At 50.0% G+C, this 18,597-nt stretch overlaps 1 protein-coding gene across 1 annotated transcript in view; it reads left to right on the top strand.

The window, feature by feature from the left end:
- Positions 1 to 7,230: 7,230 nt before the first annotated feature.
- LOC144113962 (luciferin 4-monooxygenase-like) overlaps positions 7,231 to 18,597 on the top strand; it is a 29,384-nt gene continuing 18,017 nt past the window's right edge. The window contains exons 1-4 of the mRNA XM_077647378.1: positions 7,231 to 7,414; positions 10,822 to 11,016; positions 15,490 to 15,697; positions 18,061 to 18,167. Coding sequence (XP_077503504.1) covers positions 7,367 to 7,414; positions 10,822 to 11,016; positions 15,490 to 15,697; positions 18,061 to 18,167 — 558 coding nt within the window. The 5' untranslated portion in view covers positions 7,231 to 7,366. The remainder of the gene's footprint in view (positions 7,415 to 10,821; positions 11,017 to 15,489; positions 15,698 to 18,060; positions 18,168 to 18,597) is intronic.

The raw sequence follows: 18,597 nt of genomic DNA, 5'->3' as shown, positions 1-18,597 counted from the left end.
GGCTTCAAAGGGCCGTCGACGTGGTTGCAGCGCCACGAGTGCAGGTGATGGCGTCTACAAGGAACCTTGTTCCCCCCCCCCCCCCTGCTGTTCACGGGGTGAAACGGCCCACCGCTGCCTGAGAACGGCTTTGTTGAACCTGTCGTTTGTTCTAATCGCCGGACCCACCCGGGACATCTTTCTCCCGGAGGGGACGGCGAGGGAGCCGGCGAGCGGCGGGGTTGCAAATGAGCCGTGGCAAATGCAGCCGTGTTTGACTGAGCCAACGACGCCGGAATCCTCGTGCTTCGAAAACAACCTCGTCGTAGACTAAGTGCTTTTCCCTATACGTGGAACCTTCTGCTAACTGCAGTGGCAACCTTTAGTTGCCACGCTACCGCTGTGAAGTGCAGGTGACTGACCTTCGACGCTGCCATGGGACCCCCTTCGGGCTATTCATCACTGCTGCCTGGAGAGCGCGGACCATAACTTGCCAGAAGTGGCAAGAGTGTGTTGTTGGGGCCGTCCTGGAAGGCGGACCCTAAAGTCTGGACACGTGATCGACGTCACAGTGATTGGACGCAATTTTAATGAACTAAATTCCCCAACTAAGGACCTGGGGACAGGGGACCCTATTAAGCAGCGACCTGGCGTGTGATCGCCAGCTCCCGATTCACTCTTTCAAACTATGTAAAAATGTAAGTAAACCCTTTCAGTCTCTTCTCCACCTCGAAGACCCTCTCATCTCTTCGTCACCCAACAACAGCAGTCTCCCGATCCGGAACCCGGGGACACCGACCTTGGCGAGAGACGGCACAGGCGAACCAGGGGCCCGCACCTAACAACTGGTGGCAGCAATGGGATCGAAGCGCAATCCCCCAACACCGGTGGCCTGCTACGGGACAGAAGCCCCACATTTAACAACTGGTGGCAGCGGTGGGATCGAAGCGCAATCCCCCAACACCGGTGGCCTGCTATGAACTTGGAGCCCCACTCCTAATAACTGGTGGCAGCGGTGGGATCGAAGCGCAATCCCCCAACACCGGTGGCCTGCTACGGGACAGAAGCCCCACTCCTAACAACTGGTGGCAGCGGTGGGATCGAAGCGCAATCCCCCAACACCGGTGGCCTGCTACGGGACAGAAGCCCCACATTTAACAACTGGTGGCAGCGGTGGGATCGAAGCGCAATCCCCCAACACCGGTGGCCTGCTACGGGACAGAAGCCCCACATTTAACAACTGGTGGCAGCGGTGGGATCGAAGCGCAATCCCCCAACACCGGTGGCCTGCTATGAACTTGGAGCCCCACTCCTAATAACTGGTGGCAGCGGTGGGATCGAAGCGCAATCCCCCAACACCGGTGGCCTGCTACGGGACAGAAGCCCCACTCCTAACAACTGGTGGCAGCGGTGGGATCGAAGCGCAATCCCCCAACACCGGTGGCCTGCTACGGGACAGAAGCCCCACATTTAACAACTGGTGGCAGCGGTGGGATCGAAGCGCAATCCCCCAACACCGGTGGCCTGCTACGGGACAGAAGCCCCACATTTAACAACTGGTGGCAGCGGTGGGATCGAAGCGCAATCCCCCAACACCGGTGGCCTGCTACGGGACAGAAGCACCACATTTAACAACTGGTGGCAGTGGTGGGATCGAAGCGCAATCCCCCAACACCGGTGGCCTGCTACGGGACAGAAGCCCCACATTTAACAACTGGTGGCAGCGGTGGGATCGAAGCGCAATCCCCCAACACCGGTGGCCTGCTACGGGACAGAAGCCCCACATTTAACAACTGGTGGCAGCGGTGGGATCGAAGCGCAATCCCCCAACACCGGTGGCCTGCTACGGGACAGAAGCCCCACATTTAACAACTGGTGGCAGCGGTGGGATCGAAGCGCAATCCCCCAACACCGGTGGCCTGCTACGGGACAGAAGCCCCACATTTAACAACTGGTGGCAGTGGTGGGATCGAAGCGCAATCCCCCAACACCGGTGGCCTGCTACGGGACAGAAGCCCCACTCCTAACAACTGGTGGCAGCGGTGGGATCGAAGCGCAATCCCCCAACACCGGTGGCCTGCTACGGGACAGAAGCCCCACTACTAACAACTGGTGGCAGCGGTGGGATCGAAGCGCAATCCCCCAACACCGGTGGCCTGCTATGAACTTGGAGCGCCACTCCTAACAGCGCTGTCAGCTTCCGCATCGCAATCGTATCCTTATGTTTCTCGTAGCGCACAAAACTGGGAGAGCGACAGGTGAGTGCAGCGAACGAAGCAAACGACGATGTGAACAAGGCGAGGCACATCTATTAAATTCCTCGTTTGTCGCCACTCCCAGTCCTTTCAACATTTGCATACATTCAAAAATTATTTTACCAAAAACGCCGAACTTTTTTTTTTGCTGTCCAAACACAGTCATTTCGATCTGCAGGCTCCAGCAATAGTGAACGGTACTTGCTACCTTCTTACTAAACGGAGCTGCAATATGTCGCAGAGTTCAGGTTGCATTCTCTATTAACAACCGGCAAAGAAAGTCGAATAAACTGCTTCTGTATTGCGTGCGAACATAGTCGGGCAGCCGTTTCTTTGCCTCCGCCATTGACGAAGAGTGCACGAATGGAAGAGAATAGATCTAACGAGCTATTCATTTGTTTTGCAACAAAATTTTAAAGAGCATTCTTTGCTGCCTCGAACTCTGCCCCGCCGTCACGAAACGGTGCGAAGCAAACTGCGCCTAGCACTCTCTGTATACCTTCAAAGCTCTCCAAAAACAAGTGATTCGAAGTTTACAAGACGTTAATAAGTGAACAGGGACTGAAACATACATGCGCAGTTGGCAGGCCCAAGTTGTCAGTTGATCGAATGATTAAGCTTAAACATGCAAGGTTTAAAATGTTTAAAGCACAGGAAATTCAAAAGCCAGAAAAAAGAACTTTCGAATTACATATACAAAATAAATTAAATGTTTTGCACCCGACGGCTTCCGAAAACCATTCAAGCCTTTTCGCATGCCTCCCGCATGTATGCTTGGCATGTGTGGTATGCTTGCCCAATGTCATAAAATTCGTAGGGCGCGCATTAAATAAACGACAGAGTCGCAACCTAGGCCAAAAACGCAAAATCACAAACGCTAAATTTGAAGTTGGCCTGTATCTATAGATTGCCGTACCCTTGTAACAGAGACTCCAACTAGAAACTATACAAGCTGTAACTAGCTAGGAAAGACCATGAAATAAAATGCAAGTGTCGCCACCAGCAGACAATTTTACCAGTAAACTGCGTGCATAAACAGTTTTTTTTTTTTTGGTCTGACAGCCATTCATTTTACAAAAGTGATCACTGAGCCTTTCGGTGTAGACGTTAAGAATTTTTTAATCGAGTGGCGGGGAAATTTTTTTAATAGAATTTTCTCGACAATAAATTCGTCTTTTTCTGGCGGAAAGACATGAACATACGCAGAAAGAGCCACACAATCGAGTTCTATTGAGAACAAAAACTTAATTGGCTTGACCTGAAAGTCAGAAGAGTGTGCCACGAGCCCTTTCTTTTCTAGTAACACCTACTCCGGTCATAACATCCGTAATAACGAAATTGACGCTCACTATTATATAGGCAGCAGCCAGACAACAGCAGTGTCGTACACCAGGAGCTATGGGTTATGTCACCCTGATGTAATATCGCGGTGAAAAGTTTACAGGACACCTCAGAAAAAAATTTGTTGTAGCCCTGCCTCGCTACCCAGTCTCGTGGCATGCACGTCCCCTCATATCTTGACGGCGACTGGATTACGTGACTGCGCCGAAATTATTTTTTTCCGCACTCTAAAGTAATCGACTTTAAATCAGAAACTCATCACAAATTTTTAGAGCCTATTCTAGAGCCGCGACAACGTGCGTCAATCTTTTCAAGAATAAACAACAGAGAACGCAAATGCGCCAGTTCATTCCTGAAACATTACTCAAACAAAAATAAAATAAAGGCCACTAATAAATAATCGCTCAGAAAATTTTCGGGGCCGTTTTGACACCGAAACACCCACCTGGCTGCGCCCCTGCAACCCACCACCGAGTCTCAGCGCGTAGCCAAGGCATCGACTAACGGGAACTCCGCGCGGTCTGACCGGCCTCAAAGTCTAATATTCTCCACTGCTTGCGTTAAGAGCAGCGGGATAAGTATAAAGGGGCCCTTGCGCCTCTGCGGGCTTGTGGCCGGCTATCCGTCATTCAGACGATCAATTTGTGACACGGGGTCTGAACGGCGTCGAAAAATGCCTGCATGAGTTACGAATGCGCTTGTTTTCCCAAACGTTTCCCACTTTTACCATCGCAAAGAAAGCACGTAAAAATCCCTTTCAAGTCGAGTCCAGAGCACTGAGAAGGAGTTTTAAATGAAAATTGTAGCGTTTTCTGACGTTCGTTCCCAATCCCAGAAATGAAGCACCGGCACGCATTCAACGCTAATTATGGATGTGGACAAAGTACACGCGAAGCATGCGTTGGCCTAACACAATAAAAATTCAGCTCGGAAGGCTTAGCAGAGTGTACTGGATCAACGCTGCCCACATGGCACACTTTGGCATCCTCCCCGTGCAAAAAGCTGCGGAAACAGCTGCCCGCACGTCATCTGGGTCTCTTATCGAGTTCACCGTTACTTCAACTTTACAAGTTGTTCTCGGAAAAGAACACACTTTCGTCATGAGGCTCTCAACGGGGGCATTCGCTAAATCCATAACTGATATTCTTTGCGTGGCGACACTTTCACTTGCGACGCTTTCACTTGCTGCGAGTCTGCTTGAGCGCAAATACAAAACGAACACAGGAAACCACACGGAGGCGGTCCTTGTATGCTTCCTCGAGTGCATTTTGTGTTTCGTTTGTAGGTTGACCTCGTTTGATTAGCCACCTAACTAAACAAACGACGAGATGCGTCATGTTTTCCTAGTCAGTAAAAGCCAGCAAACGCGGGAAATTGGGATGTCATTGACGCTGGTGGTGATAGCAATTATACGTTTCGCTAATGTTTCAAGCGGCGCTTTGCAGAATTGGAAGAGTTTGTAGCGCCTGAGTCGCTCTGGTATCATGCATAAACGTTGTCACGAGTGGCCAAGAAACTATGCACTACACTAAAAGATGACAGGTTAACGTATCAATTCGCGCAATTATCATCGGAGAGACTACCTTCCCTCGTCGACACACAGGTACAATTCCGTCTAGTCAGGTATGTCCATCGAGACCACATTCCTGCTGCAAATTATTGTCTTTTTTTTCTAGCTCTTTATTAATATTGTCTTTTTTTCTAGTCTTTTTACCCCGGGAACTCGATCTACGCGTCCCGAGCATTCTTAGAAACTTCGAATTTATTGTCCTGTGCGGCCGATTTCCCTAATTAAATCGGATTAAACGTCCCGGCTCTCGCATTTTTTTTTTTTACTCAACGCTGAAGGTAGGAGGAGTTAACCTAAGCGTGGAGTGCCCTTCAGCCAGTCCCGTGGCGCCTTGCCGCTCTACCATCGGCGGCGTGATACGTAAATCAGAGAGTCCACGCGTATATTTACTTCCGTGGGCCTAATTTGCGGCTATGTTGCCTGCGACTGATACTCTTGATTCACAGAAACATAAAAAAATTAAAGCTAAACGAAGCCGCCATGGGACTGGCTGAAAGGCACTCCACGCGTTGATTGACTCCTCCTACCTTTAGAGTTGAGTTCCAAAAAAGGCGGGAGCTGGGACGTTCAATCCGATTTAAATTTGAGAAATCGGCCGTACAGGACAATAATTCGAAGTTTCCAAGAATGTTTGGAACGTGTAGATCGAGTTCAGGCAATAAAAAGACTAGTTCAGATTCCTCTTTAGAGCACCTTTCAGCAATTTTCAAAAATAGGATTTTCGTAGTAAAAATATGACTTTTGCGGCATAGTATTGCCAGTGTTGGCGGACACCAGAAAGCCAGTGATTCACCTTACCAAGTATGTTGGTTAACTAACTCCGAATCATTGAGAATTAGGCGCCTAGTTGCAATTAGAGATTTGTAGCCGGTCATTATCAACAGCCATCACTTTTTAGAATTTATAAACCGCGATTACCCTCGGCACTGTGCCCAACATATTCTGGCTACATCCTGCCAAAATACATGCGCATTTGGAGAATATGGAGGAAACAACCGCTCCAGTGCAGTAACTAGTCGATATATCAAATTTTGTTATGTCGATTCACCGGTTTTCTGGTGTCCGGCAATCCTGGCAATACTATGCCGCAAATGCCATATATTTACCTAAAAAACCCTATTTTTGAAAAATTCTTGGAGTCTTCCCTGAAACTCTTGGTATATCGTTTTGCTAAAGTACAGTCTGCGTCGCCCTTGTGAAGAGCACTCGACCATTGCGCATCAGGCAATAAAAATTAATATTAGACAGCAGCTTATGATTTCCGGCCAAAGCGGCTGTGCCCACATAGCTTGCAGATCTGTGCGGATCACCTTACGCGTAAGCATTCCCTCTATAACCCAGCAGCTGCAACCAGGTGTCACTTTATTTGCAGGGAAGAGTGCCGGTCGAGCGCTCAACGCAAGGGTGACGCAGGCTGTACTTAGCGGTTGACTGCTTTTGCCGCCACCTTACATGTCACCCCGCAGGAATCACCGAAGGTTGGCGTTTCCGGAAGCCGCACCAAGTAGTATTTTAATTCATTCATCCCCAAGACAAGTACTGACTGGAACCACCTCTTCACCTCCATTACATTAATTAACGACTCCAGCGTATTAAAGTTCGTCACCTCTACTATGTAGCGAAGTTCTGCACCATTTAATGTGTGTATTTTTTTGCTGAATCAACCTATTCGGCTCCTCTCTAATACTTTGTGCCCTGGCCGGGGGCAAATAAAAACGAGAAGAAATGAAATACTACTAAGCATACACAACCGTGATGCCTCAATGGGGAGAAAATAAATAAATAAAAAGGACCAGCTGCACGTGGGGGACAACTTTCAGCCTGTTGCCTCTGCAGCCTATATCGGCGGCGTTCCCAACATCCGGCCTCTTTCAGGGGGAAAAAGCGGCACAGCGCTCTCGCCTGTCCGGGGCGCTAGGTCCTCGTGGAAGATATATCACAAAGCAAACACCGCTTGTCGTTCTCGTTTTTGTCAAGACTCTGCGTGCCGTGTCGAGCGGACGTAGCCACCGTTTCGCGCTGGCCTGCAGCACACCTCTCGGCTGCGGTGTGGCGTCTGTCATGCTCGCCACTGCGTCTGTCCTGTTATCGGCACACGCTCGCCCTCGATAGGGCCGACAGAGTAGTAATTGTCTCAAACGGCACCGAGATCGCTCTTATCTCTCATACAGCACACGCTGGCTGGTGGCAGCTCGGGGCCATCCGAGCGCCCTCGAAGCAGATGGGGACGACCGCGGAGGAGTCCGGTTGGACGTGTAAGCTTCCGCAGGTGAGCGACTGTGCTGCTTTGTGTCGAGTGCCAGAGCCTGTGGGCGGGGCTACCGTGTTTCCTAAATGCTTCCGGCGCCGCTGCCCTCGGTGCTTCTTCGCGGGCCTCTTTACCACTTTCGTTATTTGAGTGATCGGTGTCTCGATATGTAAATATTATGCAAAATGATGTCCCAAATGAACGAGGCGCCCCAGATCCGCTCTTTTTGCTTCGCCGGGACACAGTTGTGTCTATATATCGCAACGAACTAATCTCTGGGGCATTCTTTTCCTTAACCCTACCTTTTACAATATGCGGTTTCCGGTTTGTACAAATCGTTTTAATCGGCACGTGCAAAGTCAATTTTAGTCAGTATAAGTTCCTGGAAAAATGGCATTACGAAAGGCATTCTGCGGCAGCGGCAGTAATGCCTTTAAATTTCAAACTGTGCTGTCTCCTTGATTCTTGAAGTAAAGTTGTGTAATCTTCGGACTGATTATACAAAGTAAGAATTAATAGATGGGCGAGAGACGGTATTGGATGTGTGCCGCTATATGCGCAGCCTACAGGTTAAAGGAAACAGCCATACAAAGGCTCCCCTTTGGTAAAGCGGAAGCTTGTCGTCATGTTTCACAAGAGCGCGATGAACGCTGGTGCCCTGACGGTCGGTAGACCAGCCTTCCTCGACTGCTCATTCACTGTGGAACACTGAACGTAACCTGCGTCATAAAGTTTTTGCCGGTTGCGGCGCCTTTCGGATCCCATGCATCTGAATGTGGTAGCCACTGGTTTAACGAGTCACGCTGTGCACGCGCCAAGCCCGGTTTCAATTTCCAGTTAAATGGCCGAGAGCCGTTGCATTAGTCTGCCTCGCATCGTTTCCTCGCATTGTTTACGTCGCTGTAGGCCCATAGCTATAGTCACGTCCAAAGTATGCCCGTCACGCTGCTTGCTATGCGCACTTTCCCGCTACGCTATATTCGCCACTTTCGAGAAGGTGCCAAAATAAGTTCGATCGCCCATTCTTACATCTCCGCACTCCCACAAATGACACCGATCGGCATCTCAATGTCCGGCTGCGCGTTGCGAGGACCGCTGTTCGTTGCATGCAAGGAAGGGACTCCGGCAGGCGACGCGACGTGCGCTAGCTACCTTCGCCTCGAACTCAATAAACAGCCTCGCAATCTATCACCTCGATCTGCTCGTAATTTAAACAATCTGTCACAAGCGTTTTCGCTGGCAACGATTGTGCACCAATATCTGAAGCACAGGGATACGTACTGCAGATTGAGCACCCGTAACCGTCACAGCACGCACCTCACCGTCCAGAATTAACACCCGTCCATTCGTATTCCGTAAGAAATGTTATGCTAGCTTTTCAACACCCGCAAACCAAGCAAATGGGATGTTCACCAATATTTTTTTTTATTCTACCTCACAGCCGTGGCAAAAGGCATGTCGAATCTCTTTGAGACATACGCTAGTACAGCGGTGACATGTGAGTCTACCGAGGCAAAGATGTGCTCCACTGCAATACACAAGAGAGCAACCGGAAAGCCGGAAGCCTGACAGATCCGCTTACGGATCGACGCCGCTTACAGAATACTAGGCAAGCGCTCACCCCACAGCTGTGTGATCCCGCACAGGTTAGCGTTCGCGGAGTTTAAACCACCGTGGATTTGAGGTTAGCGTGAGCCGAGCCATCGAGGCAATGGCCGCGGATGGCCGCCACGCCTACGGTGGCACAGCGGCCAACACCAGGCCGACGCGCCTACCGAAGTCACGGAGGAACACTATTTAGGAGTGGAAACTGCGCTGTTTGCGGCGACCAGAAAAGGCCACAAGCCCGCGGAGCCACTATCATGCTGGCGGCGCCTGGCGGCCTGGAAAGAAACTACCGCCGTTTCGGTTGCCAAGGCAACCGGTCGAGCGTGTTGCTCCTGTTCGGCCGCGCGCGCCTATGCTCACCTTCTCCCTGCAACACTTGTAACCGCTTTTGCAATTTCGAGCAAAACACCTGCGTCCCATTTTACTCTAGCAAATTCCGAAGGAGGCCGCACTGCGCGTAACAGCGCTGTTAGTATTACGGCCCTCGAACGTACACCGACAAGAACTGCTGCTGTTTGACTTAAGGGCGCAGAAATACAACGTCACGGCGTGCCCGCTGAAGCAAACACCAGTGTCGTCTGCTTTGAGCGAGCACCGCCGGAGAGCGCGCAGGAGCCGCCTGCCCGGGCACTGCATTTTTTTTTTTTTCCGCTGCGACTTCTACGACGCGCCGCATGGCGCCGCCACTGCATACGGCCCCGTCGGCGCATACAATTGTGACCTCATCTGGTCGCCTGCACTCGCTCGCGCTGACGGGAGTATCACCTAAATAGTCTTGCTCCGTGGCCGAGGTGAAGACGTGTTCCACCACAATACACGCGGGTGGAGCATGGAGGAGCCGCGAAGCCGGAAGCGTGTGTGAGCCACTTCCGGACAAGCACCGACGTTTTCGATGAAGACAAGTAGAGCCCCCTGCAGTTTAAAAATGGCGTCAAAGTTCGCGCACGTTGTGCTCAAACCCCCGCGGGTTCGAGCTTAGCGCGAGCGCAGGCATGGCAAGGAAACCAGCTTCCAAGTTCACGAAGCGGACTTAAGACATGGCAGGAAAGCGCATGTGTCCCGCGTTGGTATAGAAATAGCCAGGATTAATTTTGCGGTCGACTGTTGAACCTAACCAAAAGACATGCGCGTAGACAATGATTGCTAGCTCTCCAAGTACGCGCACCAAACGACCATCACCGCATTCCGGGTAGTGAGAAAACATTCTTGAATCGCAGGTATACCATCCTCGTGGACGTCAATTCAAACGAGCGCAATGAGAACCAAACAGACCGGCGATCAAACATTAAATTGCCGGACATTGAAAACAATGGTTGGTTCAGACAGAAGTAGCCCGAGGTACTCGCGAAAAAATGCCTCGGGTCCGTCCGACGTACCTCCACCTCCAGCTTAAAAGAACACCGGTCGAATCCGGCTGACGTACTGGGGAATAAAATGTACCGGGTCCATCACAGCCACAGCCTTTTCATTAAAAACCCAAGATGGCCATAAAAATGGCGGCGCTGGCACTCCGTTTATAAAGCAATTCCTGTGAGCCCACTGACGCGCCGCTTTTGTGACGGGCACGCACATAAGGAGAAAATAATCCTGGAGGAAAAATATCTCGCAAATGACTCCCGAAAAAACGATGCACGCCTAGTTCACCGCGCATACTTCAGCGCCGGCACTCGTTCGACCACTAGCACGCGGCGAGGCGCTTTCCTCAGATGGCATGCTTCGCAATCTGTGTGTGCCCCCACAATCTTCGTCACCGTCGCAAATCTTTTGCCTTATGTTATCACTCAGCTAATCTTTCTGCCCCACCCTCGCATGAGCCGCAGAAGGATCGCGAGTGCAGCATGGCCGACAGCGGAGCACCACAGCCCAAGGCCTCTCAGCAAGCGGCCCGTGGCCCGGCCGCCATTGTAGAGGACCGGGTCGTGCGTTCCGCCGTTCCGGAGCCCCCCTTGCCCGACTGCGACTTCGCCACCTGCCTGAGGAACTCATGGCAGCAATTCAAGGACAGAACGGCCCTGGTGAGTGAACGTGCCAGCTATCTTCTCCATAAAAATTGCAAGCTAAGCTAGTTGGCTGGTTGACGTGCTTGGGTGGCTAACAGCGTGAATAACACAAGGACGAAGGAAGACGATGCAGCGCTCGTCTTCCTTCGTCCTTGTGTTATTCGTGCCGTCAACAACCCAAGCATGTCTCTTCTACATGGTTAAAAAAAAAGTGCTGAAAAGGCGTAAGAAAAAGGGCAGACGACACGGACTACCGATTAAAACTTAATTTGAATAGGATGCAACATATTAGAACGCGCCAAAGCACGCACGAAGTAGAATCCACGAGCCGTACTGCTGTCGCACCACTACGTGGTAGAAAATTCAAGAAATGGAATTAAATACAGCATTATTTTTTCGGATTGCTAGAGATGGCGGTGAAACCCTCACGGATCCATTCTTAGGAATAAATAGTGCTTCCGCCGTTTTGCGTCACAGCTGGTCACGATGCCCGAAAAGAATCGTTGTCTTGAAGAACGCGTTTGAGGCACCGGATTCCGCACTGCATGCAAGCTCCTCCCTTTACCTACGCTCAGTAGCCATGTTACAGCTCCCTGTCTGTCCACTGAACGTATTATCGTGGGAAAGAGGTGTCACGCAGTACACACAGCAGCGACTGCACGTGCACGCTACAGCGGTCTCGAGCATGTGCCTCTTCTTATGCACTGCCGAATACCTTCCAAGTCTGTTCGCATCTAAACATCACGCAAGTCTCGTAGCGCAATGCAAACTCAGCGAAGGTATGGAAATGCAGCCAGTTATTCGTCGGCATTTGCGTTGAGTGAGAGAAAAAAATTAATGCTGATTACGCCTGCGGTAATGCGCGTGATGAGTACTAGCCTGTCCACATTGTGTTGTTGTAATTGTTGCGTTTGCTTTGAATGCTGCTGCCACGAATGGGTAGGCGACGATTGCGTTTTTGTTTCGGCAGGGTTACGGCGAGTGCTTTATGGTGTGAGAAATGTTGCGCACGGAATTGAGCATCCTGTCCTGCAGTGCGTTTGTGGTCGTGCAGCGTTCGTCCTGCGTTCGACTCGCCGCACGTTTGTGGCTCTGGCCTCTCGCATACGTGCAGCGTTTAGTGCACGGCGCTCCTCTTCAGCAGTGGCCCTCCCGGAACGCGACTGATGGGCCACGTCGCCGCTAGTGGCTTTATCGCAACTGCTGCTACTGCACAGGCGCGCAGGATGCCGCGTCATGCATTCATTTCAAGATGCAATCATATATAAAGTAAGTAATCGTAAGCGGCGTTTGGCGCCGTTTTGCTGCGAGCACGCGCCCCACCTGATAGCTGCGCGAGTTGCGCGGCACCGACTATGTGCATGCGTGGTGGTCCCATCGACGCCGATGTTTTTCTGACGATCAACACGACAAACTCTGCTATGCGTTTGCCACGAACCTTCACCTTGACAGCTCGCGCTCTTCTATAAAAGACGAGAGCTAGAGAAGAGTGTTAAGTGATGTGGCCATCTGCACAGCGATGACGAAAAAGGGAATTTAGGACAAAGAAAGAAAAGTGATAGATGGGACTAGCGATAAGATTACGAGAGGTGTAATGTTGCAAACGCCACGACGGGGAAAACCCACGGTTGCAAGTACAGCTTTGCAGTACGCCTAAATTTTTGCTTTCCTAAATCGATCGACTGACGAGAAACTAGAACCGCACTCCTGAGTTGGCAAATATCAGCGGCCTGATCAATGGAAGCGCAGAAAGCACTAGTTACGGTGACCGTTGGCTCGCTTGGGGTGATCACACACTACATCTATTACTCCCTTACTGTCGACCATCAAGTTTAATGCATTCGGAAATGACGTTGGGCGTAGCTGATCAGCGCAGCAAAGCCACTAGTCGAGGATGACATGCCTTTTACCAGGGCAACCTTGGAGCTTTCCGCACCCCACTTGCAGGGACTGCGAGTGAACAAGCTGGGACTGTAATTAGAAGAATGTGAAACTTACACGTGTCTGCACTTTTGGCCGCACAAGCGTTCTGGGGCGAATTTTACACGGCGACTCGATGCATATGACCCCAGCCAGGGAGGCGACCCACCCACACAGCGCTGATTGTGTGTGTATCACCTCCCTGCTGCCCCAGTTTGTTTGTGATGCCTGCCTTAAGATCGACAAGCCCGTTTGACTGCACGCAAGTCACTGGCATTGTCTATTGCACCCTGACTAACGACCGCAGTCAATTTCGTCATTGATAAGAAGAGCGTGGCAGAAAGCGGCGTCACCGACGGCACGCCTCCGGTCTGTCGCTATCGTTTAGTCTAGCGGATATGATAGAGCCCCTGGCTCTTTTTTTTTTGTCAGCGTATCGAAGATATCTTTGTGTCCTTGAGAGCGTTCACAAGGGCCATTTTCGAATTCGCTAGGCGTAGCGTTTCTGCAAACGATGTTATATTGCAGCACCGTCAGCACACTGTCACCTTCAGCGTTAGTCACGGCGTACTGGCAGTGAACTCTCGCAATGTTGTAAACAGGCGGATTTTTGTCATATACATTATGAATGGAATGCAAAATGCTTTCTAGATGTTTTATTTTTCACTATACCTTGTCGGTATTAGTTACAAGGTTGGAGGAGGTATATATAACTCGAATAAAAACATTTCACGTTTCAAGAGTCAAGAACACCAGCTTGCTCCACGTCCTGCTGCTGTGCGTGCGCAGGAGGCATACGTTAATCTGATTTACGTCTACGATAATGCGTCTACACTATGCTAAAGCTCTCCAGTGCGGGTAGACACTCGACAGTATGACTGTATGTCATCTCGAATTGATTCTGGTTAAAATCATGGAAGAGCCGTGCATGTGCATGACACTTAAAAATGATAGAGAGGAAATGATATTAAAACCAAAAATTGAGACATTCGGTTGGATTTAGGCCGTGTGATGCTACAGGACGCTTTTTTAGGATGTCACCGCAGCGGTGTCCTGGTGGTTCGAGCATCGGTCTCACAAGCGGGAGGTTCAGGGTTCGATCCCCAGTGCCGCTGGGTACCGGCCGGTGATACGCTTGGTAAAAGTTTTCCCCTGGCTTGGTGCTCGGCTTCACTGGTGTGAAATGCTTGGAAAATGGGTCTCTGACCAAACCTTGTGTAAAAAAAAATAATTTCTTGTGCGATGGCGCACTTTCGCCAAAGTTGTCCTTGAGCCATTAAAATTCGACATCACCAGTACAATGGGGATGTCCGATGCTAAGGGGCAAGCTTGGTAGACCAGGGAGGGAGGCTTCCTTCTTCGTGCAGTGGATGTGGGTTTGCCACACGATCTTCTGTATGCGTCCAGTAGGCCCTGTGGTAAGACTGAGCCCTTCAGACTTGCCGATTGTGTTCTGGAATATGGGGTAAGTGTGTGTAAGTTTGGCTTGTGCCAGTGGGTAGTCCCAGAGGACATGCTGGTTTTTCGGATATTGCTGGCACTATAGACATGGTGGTGTGTGATGTACATAGGGGGAAGAGTACAGTATTTGCCAGAAGCAACCAGGCTGCGTGGTTTGCTTCTCAGTCGTATATCGAAGCTATTATGCCAGCCCTCAAGCTCTATATCTCTGTATGGTAAGGAGAATCCTTGTCCGCACCTTTCGAGAACTTTTTTATATTTAGGGAAGCCGTAAGGGCTCTACTATTCGAATGAGAAGCAAACCATGCAGCCTCGTTACTTTTGGCAAAGGCTGTACACATCTGTAACTGTTGAAATAAAGTAGCGCCTCCTAACTAGCCACATCTTTGTATTGCCAAGGTACACTCTAAGCCAGGACTACCTGCGTAATCACAGTCTGTGCTTTCTAACTTGAGAGATCAGGCACAGTTTGTCTTCACAAGTACTAGCGGTTGTTCGCAATGACTAAGTGGTACAGCTTGTTTTACTGTAGCCTTTTTTGGCTTAAAATGTATGTGTTCAGTTCTTACGACAGAACTCAGGAGGCAAAGCGGGCAGTCTTCTCCGTATATTGCCGTCGTTCACCGCCATATTTCTTTATTCCCAATTCCTGAAGCGCGAGAAGGCATAATTGAAGGTGGTGGTATGCATACATAAGTCGTACTGCAAACAACCACATGAGCTAACCATTCTTTCAAGTGAAAAATCAATAGACGGCAGAGCAGGGAAAAAGGAAAGAAAAGAAACAAAGGCACCAACTGTGCATTCACGTATGTCAGCCATCTGAAAGCGCAGAAACTGAACAGAAACGGAAAAGATAGAGAGAAAAAAGAAAGAGCGGGGAGGGGGGGGGGCAGCAGCTGAGCATCTCTGAGCTCCCCAGTTCTTGGCCAATCCCCTTGTGTGGGCATGTGCACTGTGTGAGGGTAACAACAACAACAGCATCTATACACGTCCGGCCACAGTGCCCGGAACAGTGCCTCGGATAGAAGAGTAGCGTAGCACACAAGGTAACGCACATCGATCGGGTACTGATGGTTGCCCGCGTCTTTCTGACCCTGAACGCAGATTGAACACTCGACGGATGAGCGCTGCAGCTACGAGCAGCTCGAGGAACAATGCTCGCGCGTCGCCGCCGGCCTCCGCAGCCTTGGCTTCGGACCGGGCGACATGGCGGGCTTCCACTGCGGCAGTAGCCTGGACGCTATCATCGCCTGCTACGGAGTCGTGCTCGCCGGCGGCTGCGTTGTGATGGCCAAGCCGAACCTTTCACAACGTTAGTAGACTTCGCGTTACGGGGTGCGCGCAAGTGCGGGCGACGCCGATAAACGTGGCGCGGAGGAGGGAACGAGCGCTGGGCAAGCTGCAGTCGGTGACTCCGATGAGTTCACGTGATTCGCTTTCCACCAAGCGTCCCAGTCTCAGATAATTCCATTGTTCATGAAGCAACGCAGACCTCTTGACGTTATCAGCATTATTCTGCCAGACATGTACAGTTGCGTCCCCCCATCTGATTAGAGCGTTGCTTTGATTTCCACGACAAGAACCTGAAGAAAAAAACAGGGCGAGGGAGGCTTTGGCGACGACAGCGACCCGAGCAATGTTTGTGAATTCAAGGACACTGACTCCTTTTGCATGACAGTCATGTAATAAAGAAACCGCAAAAGAAATGTCACACAATTTCCTACATATTGCGCAATTAGGCGTCTTTTACTGTCAGCAGAGGAATGAAACATACGAATATTTCGTTTTATTTTTCTGCCTGCTAATACATTTTTGGGGCTCGAATAGAGTTACCTTTAGAAAAATAGCCGTTACTAACCTTACACTCTTACTCTAATGCAGGTGAAGTTAAACAAAAGTATCACTCCAAATCTCAAAAGCCGCCGCGGTGGCTCGGTTGTTCATGCTGCTCGGCTGCTGATCCGAAAGCCGCGGATTCGACCCAGCCGCGACAGTCGCATTTCGATGGAGGCGAAATATTTGAGTGTACTGTGCGGTGTCAGTGTACGTTAAAGAACCCAAGGTGGTCGAAATATCCGGAGCCCTCCACTACAGCGACCCTCATAGCCTGAGTCGCTTTGGTACGTTAAACCACCATAAACCAAGCTAAACAAATTGCAGCGACTGCATGAACGGACCAGGACAAGAAGAAGCGCTCGTGTGTGCTTGTTCTTTCTTCTCGTCCCGGTCTGTTCGCGCTGAATTGTAACTATTACTGCTCTTTCCACCTCAATCTGCATTGCAAGGCAATGACTATCTGCGCAATAGAAATCCTCCCGGCATACGCAGCTTTTCGCATCGCGTTTTGTCTGCCAGCGACGTAGAGACATGTGAAAATAACTGTTTCTCTCTCCCTTTCGGCTATAGAAATGGAATAACGTTGCAGTTGCGTCACTTTAAGGAGGAGTTTCGCGCCGACCGCCATCATGTCAGGAGACTACTAATTGGAGCATTCTGTAAACGAGACTGCCTCTAAGTTTTCGATATGAACATGCAAGCTGGCTGCAGATGATTAAAAGTTTATGAAGTTATTTTACTTAATGAGGAGGTTGATGGCGACAACTATCCTCTAGCTGTGTCTCTGCAAGTAGTGTCCATGTCGCAGGTAACATAATTTGTGTGCGAAAACAGCTTTCGTGTATTGCTTCTCGTTTATTTTGTTTTCAAACCAGAAAGCCTAATTATAACGAGGCCACCGAAGCAATACTTCTGCCTTTTCTTTTTGCAAAGAACTTGCATGGTATAGTGTTTGGGTCTTTCGTTCTCGGTTTAAATTCATTTTTACCAACGTTTTTTGCCCAAGTGGATTAAACATCACACGGTTAAACATGATTTCTGGCCGAAAAGCCGGCTTCCAGAAAATGCATCTTGTCAGCGCAAACTGCTGAATGTCGTGTTAGTGGAGGTGGTGTGAATGTAAAGGCGGGAACACTGCTGGAGGTGGTTCGTAACCACCACAAATTAAGTGAACAGAAATCGTTCCAAGTCAACTGCTAATTTCCACGAAACTGGCGAATGTGCTTCGTGGAAATTAGCAGTTACTTGGACCAATTTCTGGATTTTTGGTGGTTATTAGCCTCTTTTAACCCTTGCCATACGCAGCGCGACTTCACGGTGAGCTCGCACGCACAGCACCTATTATAAAGCAAGCTTCCAGAACTCAAGTGTTGACCTGACGCCTTGGTGACATTGCTCTGTAAGCGCTGCCACACAGGGATGCTACCCTGCCATGAGGCGGATTTGCATTCCCAGTGTTAGCTGTGACGGTGGTAGTAATGCTTGCGCAGAGAACTTGTCGAGACGGCAGGTCTAGCACCATCGCGAAGTTGCTGCGGGTGGAGATATTAATGTACAAAACAAATTTTACTAACAGAAAAAAAGGAATCGTCATTTGCTAAACATTTCATTAGTGCACTTGCCTTTTGCAACCTGGTTGGAAAAACCGTTACAAGTAAATAAAAAAAATGGTGCCACAAGACAAGAGGTAGAAATAACCCGCACAATACTCCACAAAACCGCACCGGTCATAAACCCCCTCCCCCCCCCCCCCTTTTACCCTGCTCCTACATTTGGGACACAGGTTTTATTTCCTCCTCTTGACACGAGGGAATGCTCGCCTTTTGTACTTTGCCGCAGGCGAGCTCAGCTACCAGTTCGGGGACTCCAGCCCCAGCCTTGTCTTCAGCGATGAGGAGCTCACTGACAAAGTCATCGCTGTCCAGAAGGAAGTTCCGTCTATCAAGGTACCCTGGCACTCCGAAGTGTTCAGTGATGCAAAATACAGCACCGAAATGTTACACGAAGGGGAATGCAGCTCATTTTATGCTACGAGTTGTACTTGTACAATTTTTGTGCTTCATTAGACCGGCGCTTTAGGTTTCGCACTATTCATTCGTGAAACGACTGTTAGGTTTAGTAGGAGGCCTTATTCTAATCTTTTCAGAAGCAGGCACTGCAGGCACTGCAGGAGACGCAATGGGGTGTTTTCGTTCACTTACCCCGATGAATATTGACTTAACACCTGCCATTTGACGTCACGCGCATTAGCAAGGAAAGTCCATGAACCGACAAAAATTGCAAGGCTGCAGCGGCAGGAAAAGTCAGGGATAGCCTGCGCGTGCCGTTATAATATACTCACCCGGCGAGCCAGTCGGTGTGATGGGCTACTGTCCT

Source organism: Amblyomma americanum, chromosome 1 (assembly GCF_052857255.1).
Source record: "Amblyomma americanum isolate KBUSLIRL-KWMA chromosome 1, ASM5285725v1, whole genome shotgun sequence".
NCBI classification, from domain to species: domain Eukaryota; kingdom Metazoa; phylum Arthropoda; class Arachnida; order Ixodida; family Ixodidae; genus Amblyomma; species Amblyomma americanum.
This window is presented reverse-complemented; position numbering and strand designations above follow the sequence as displayed.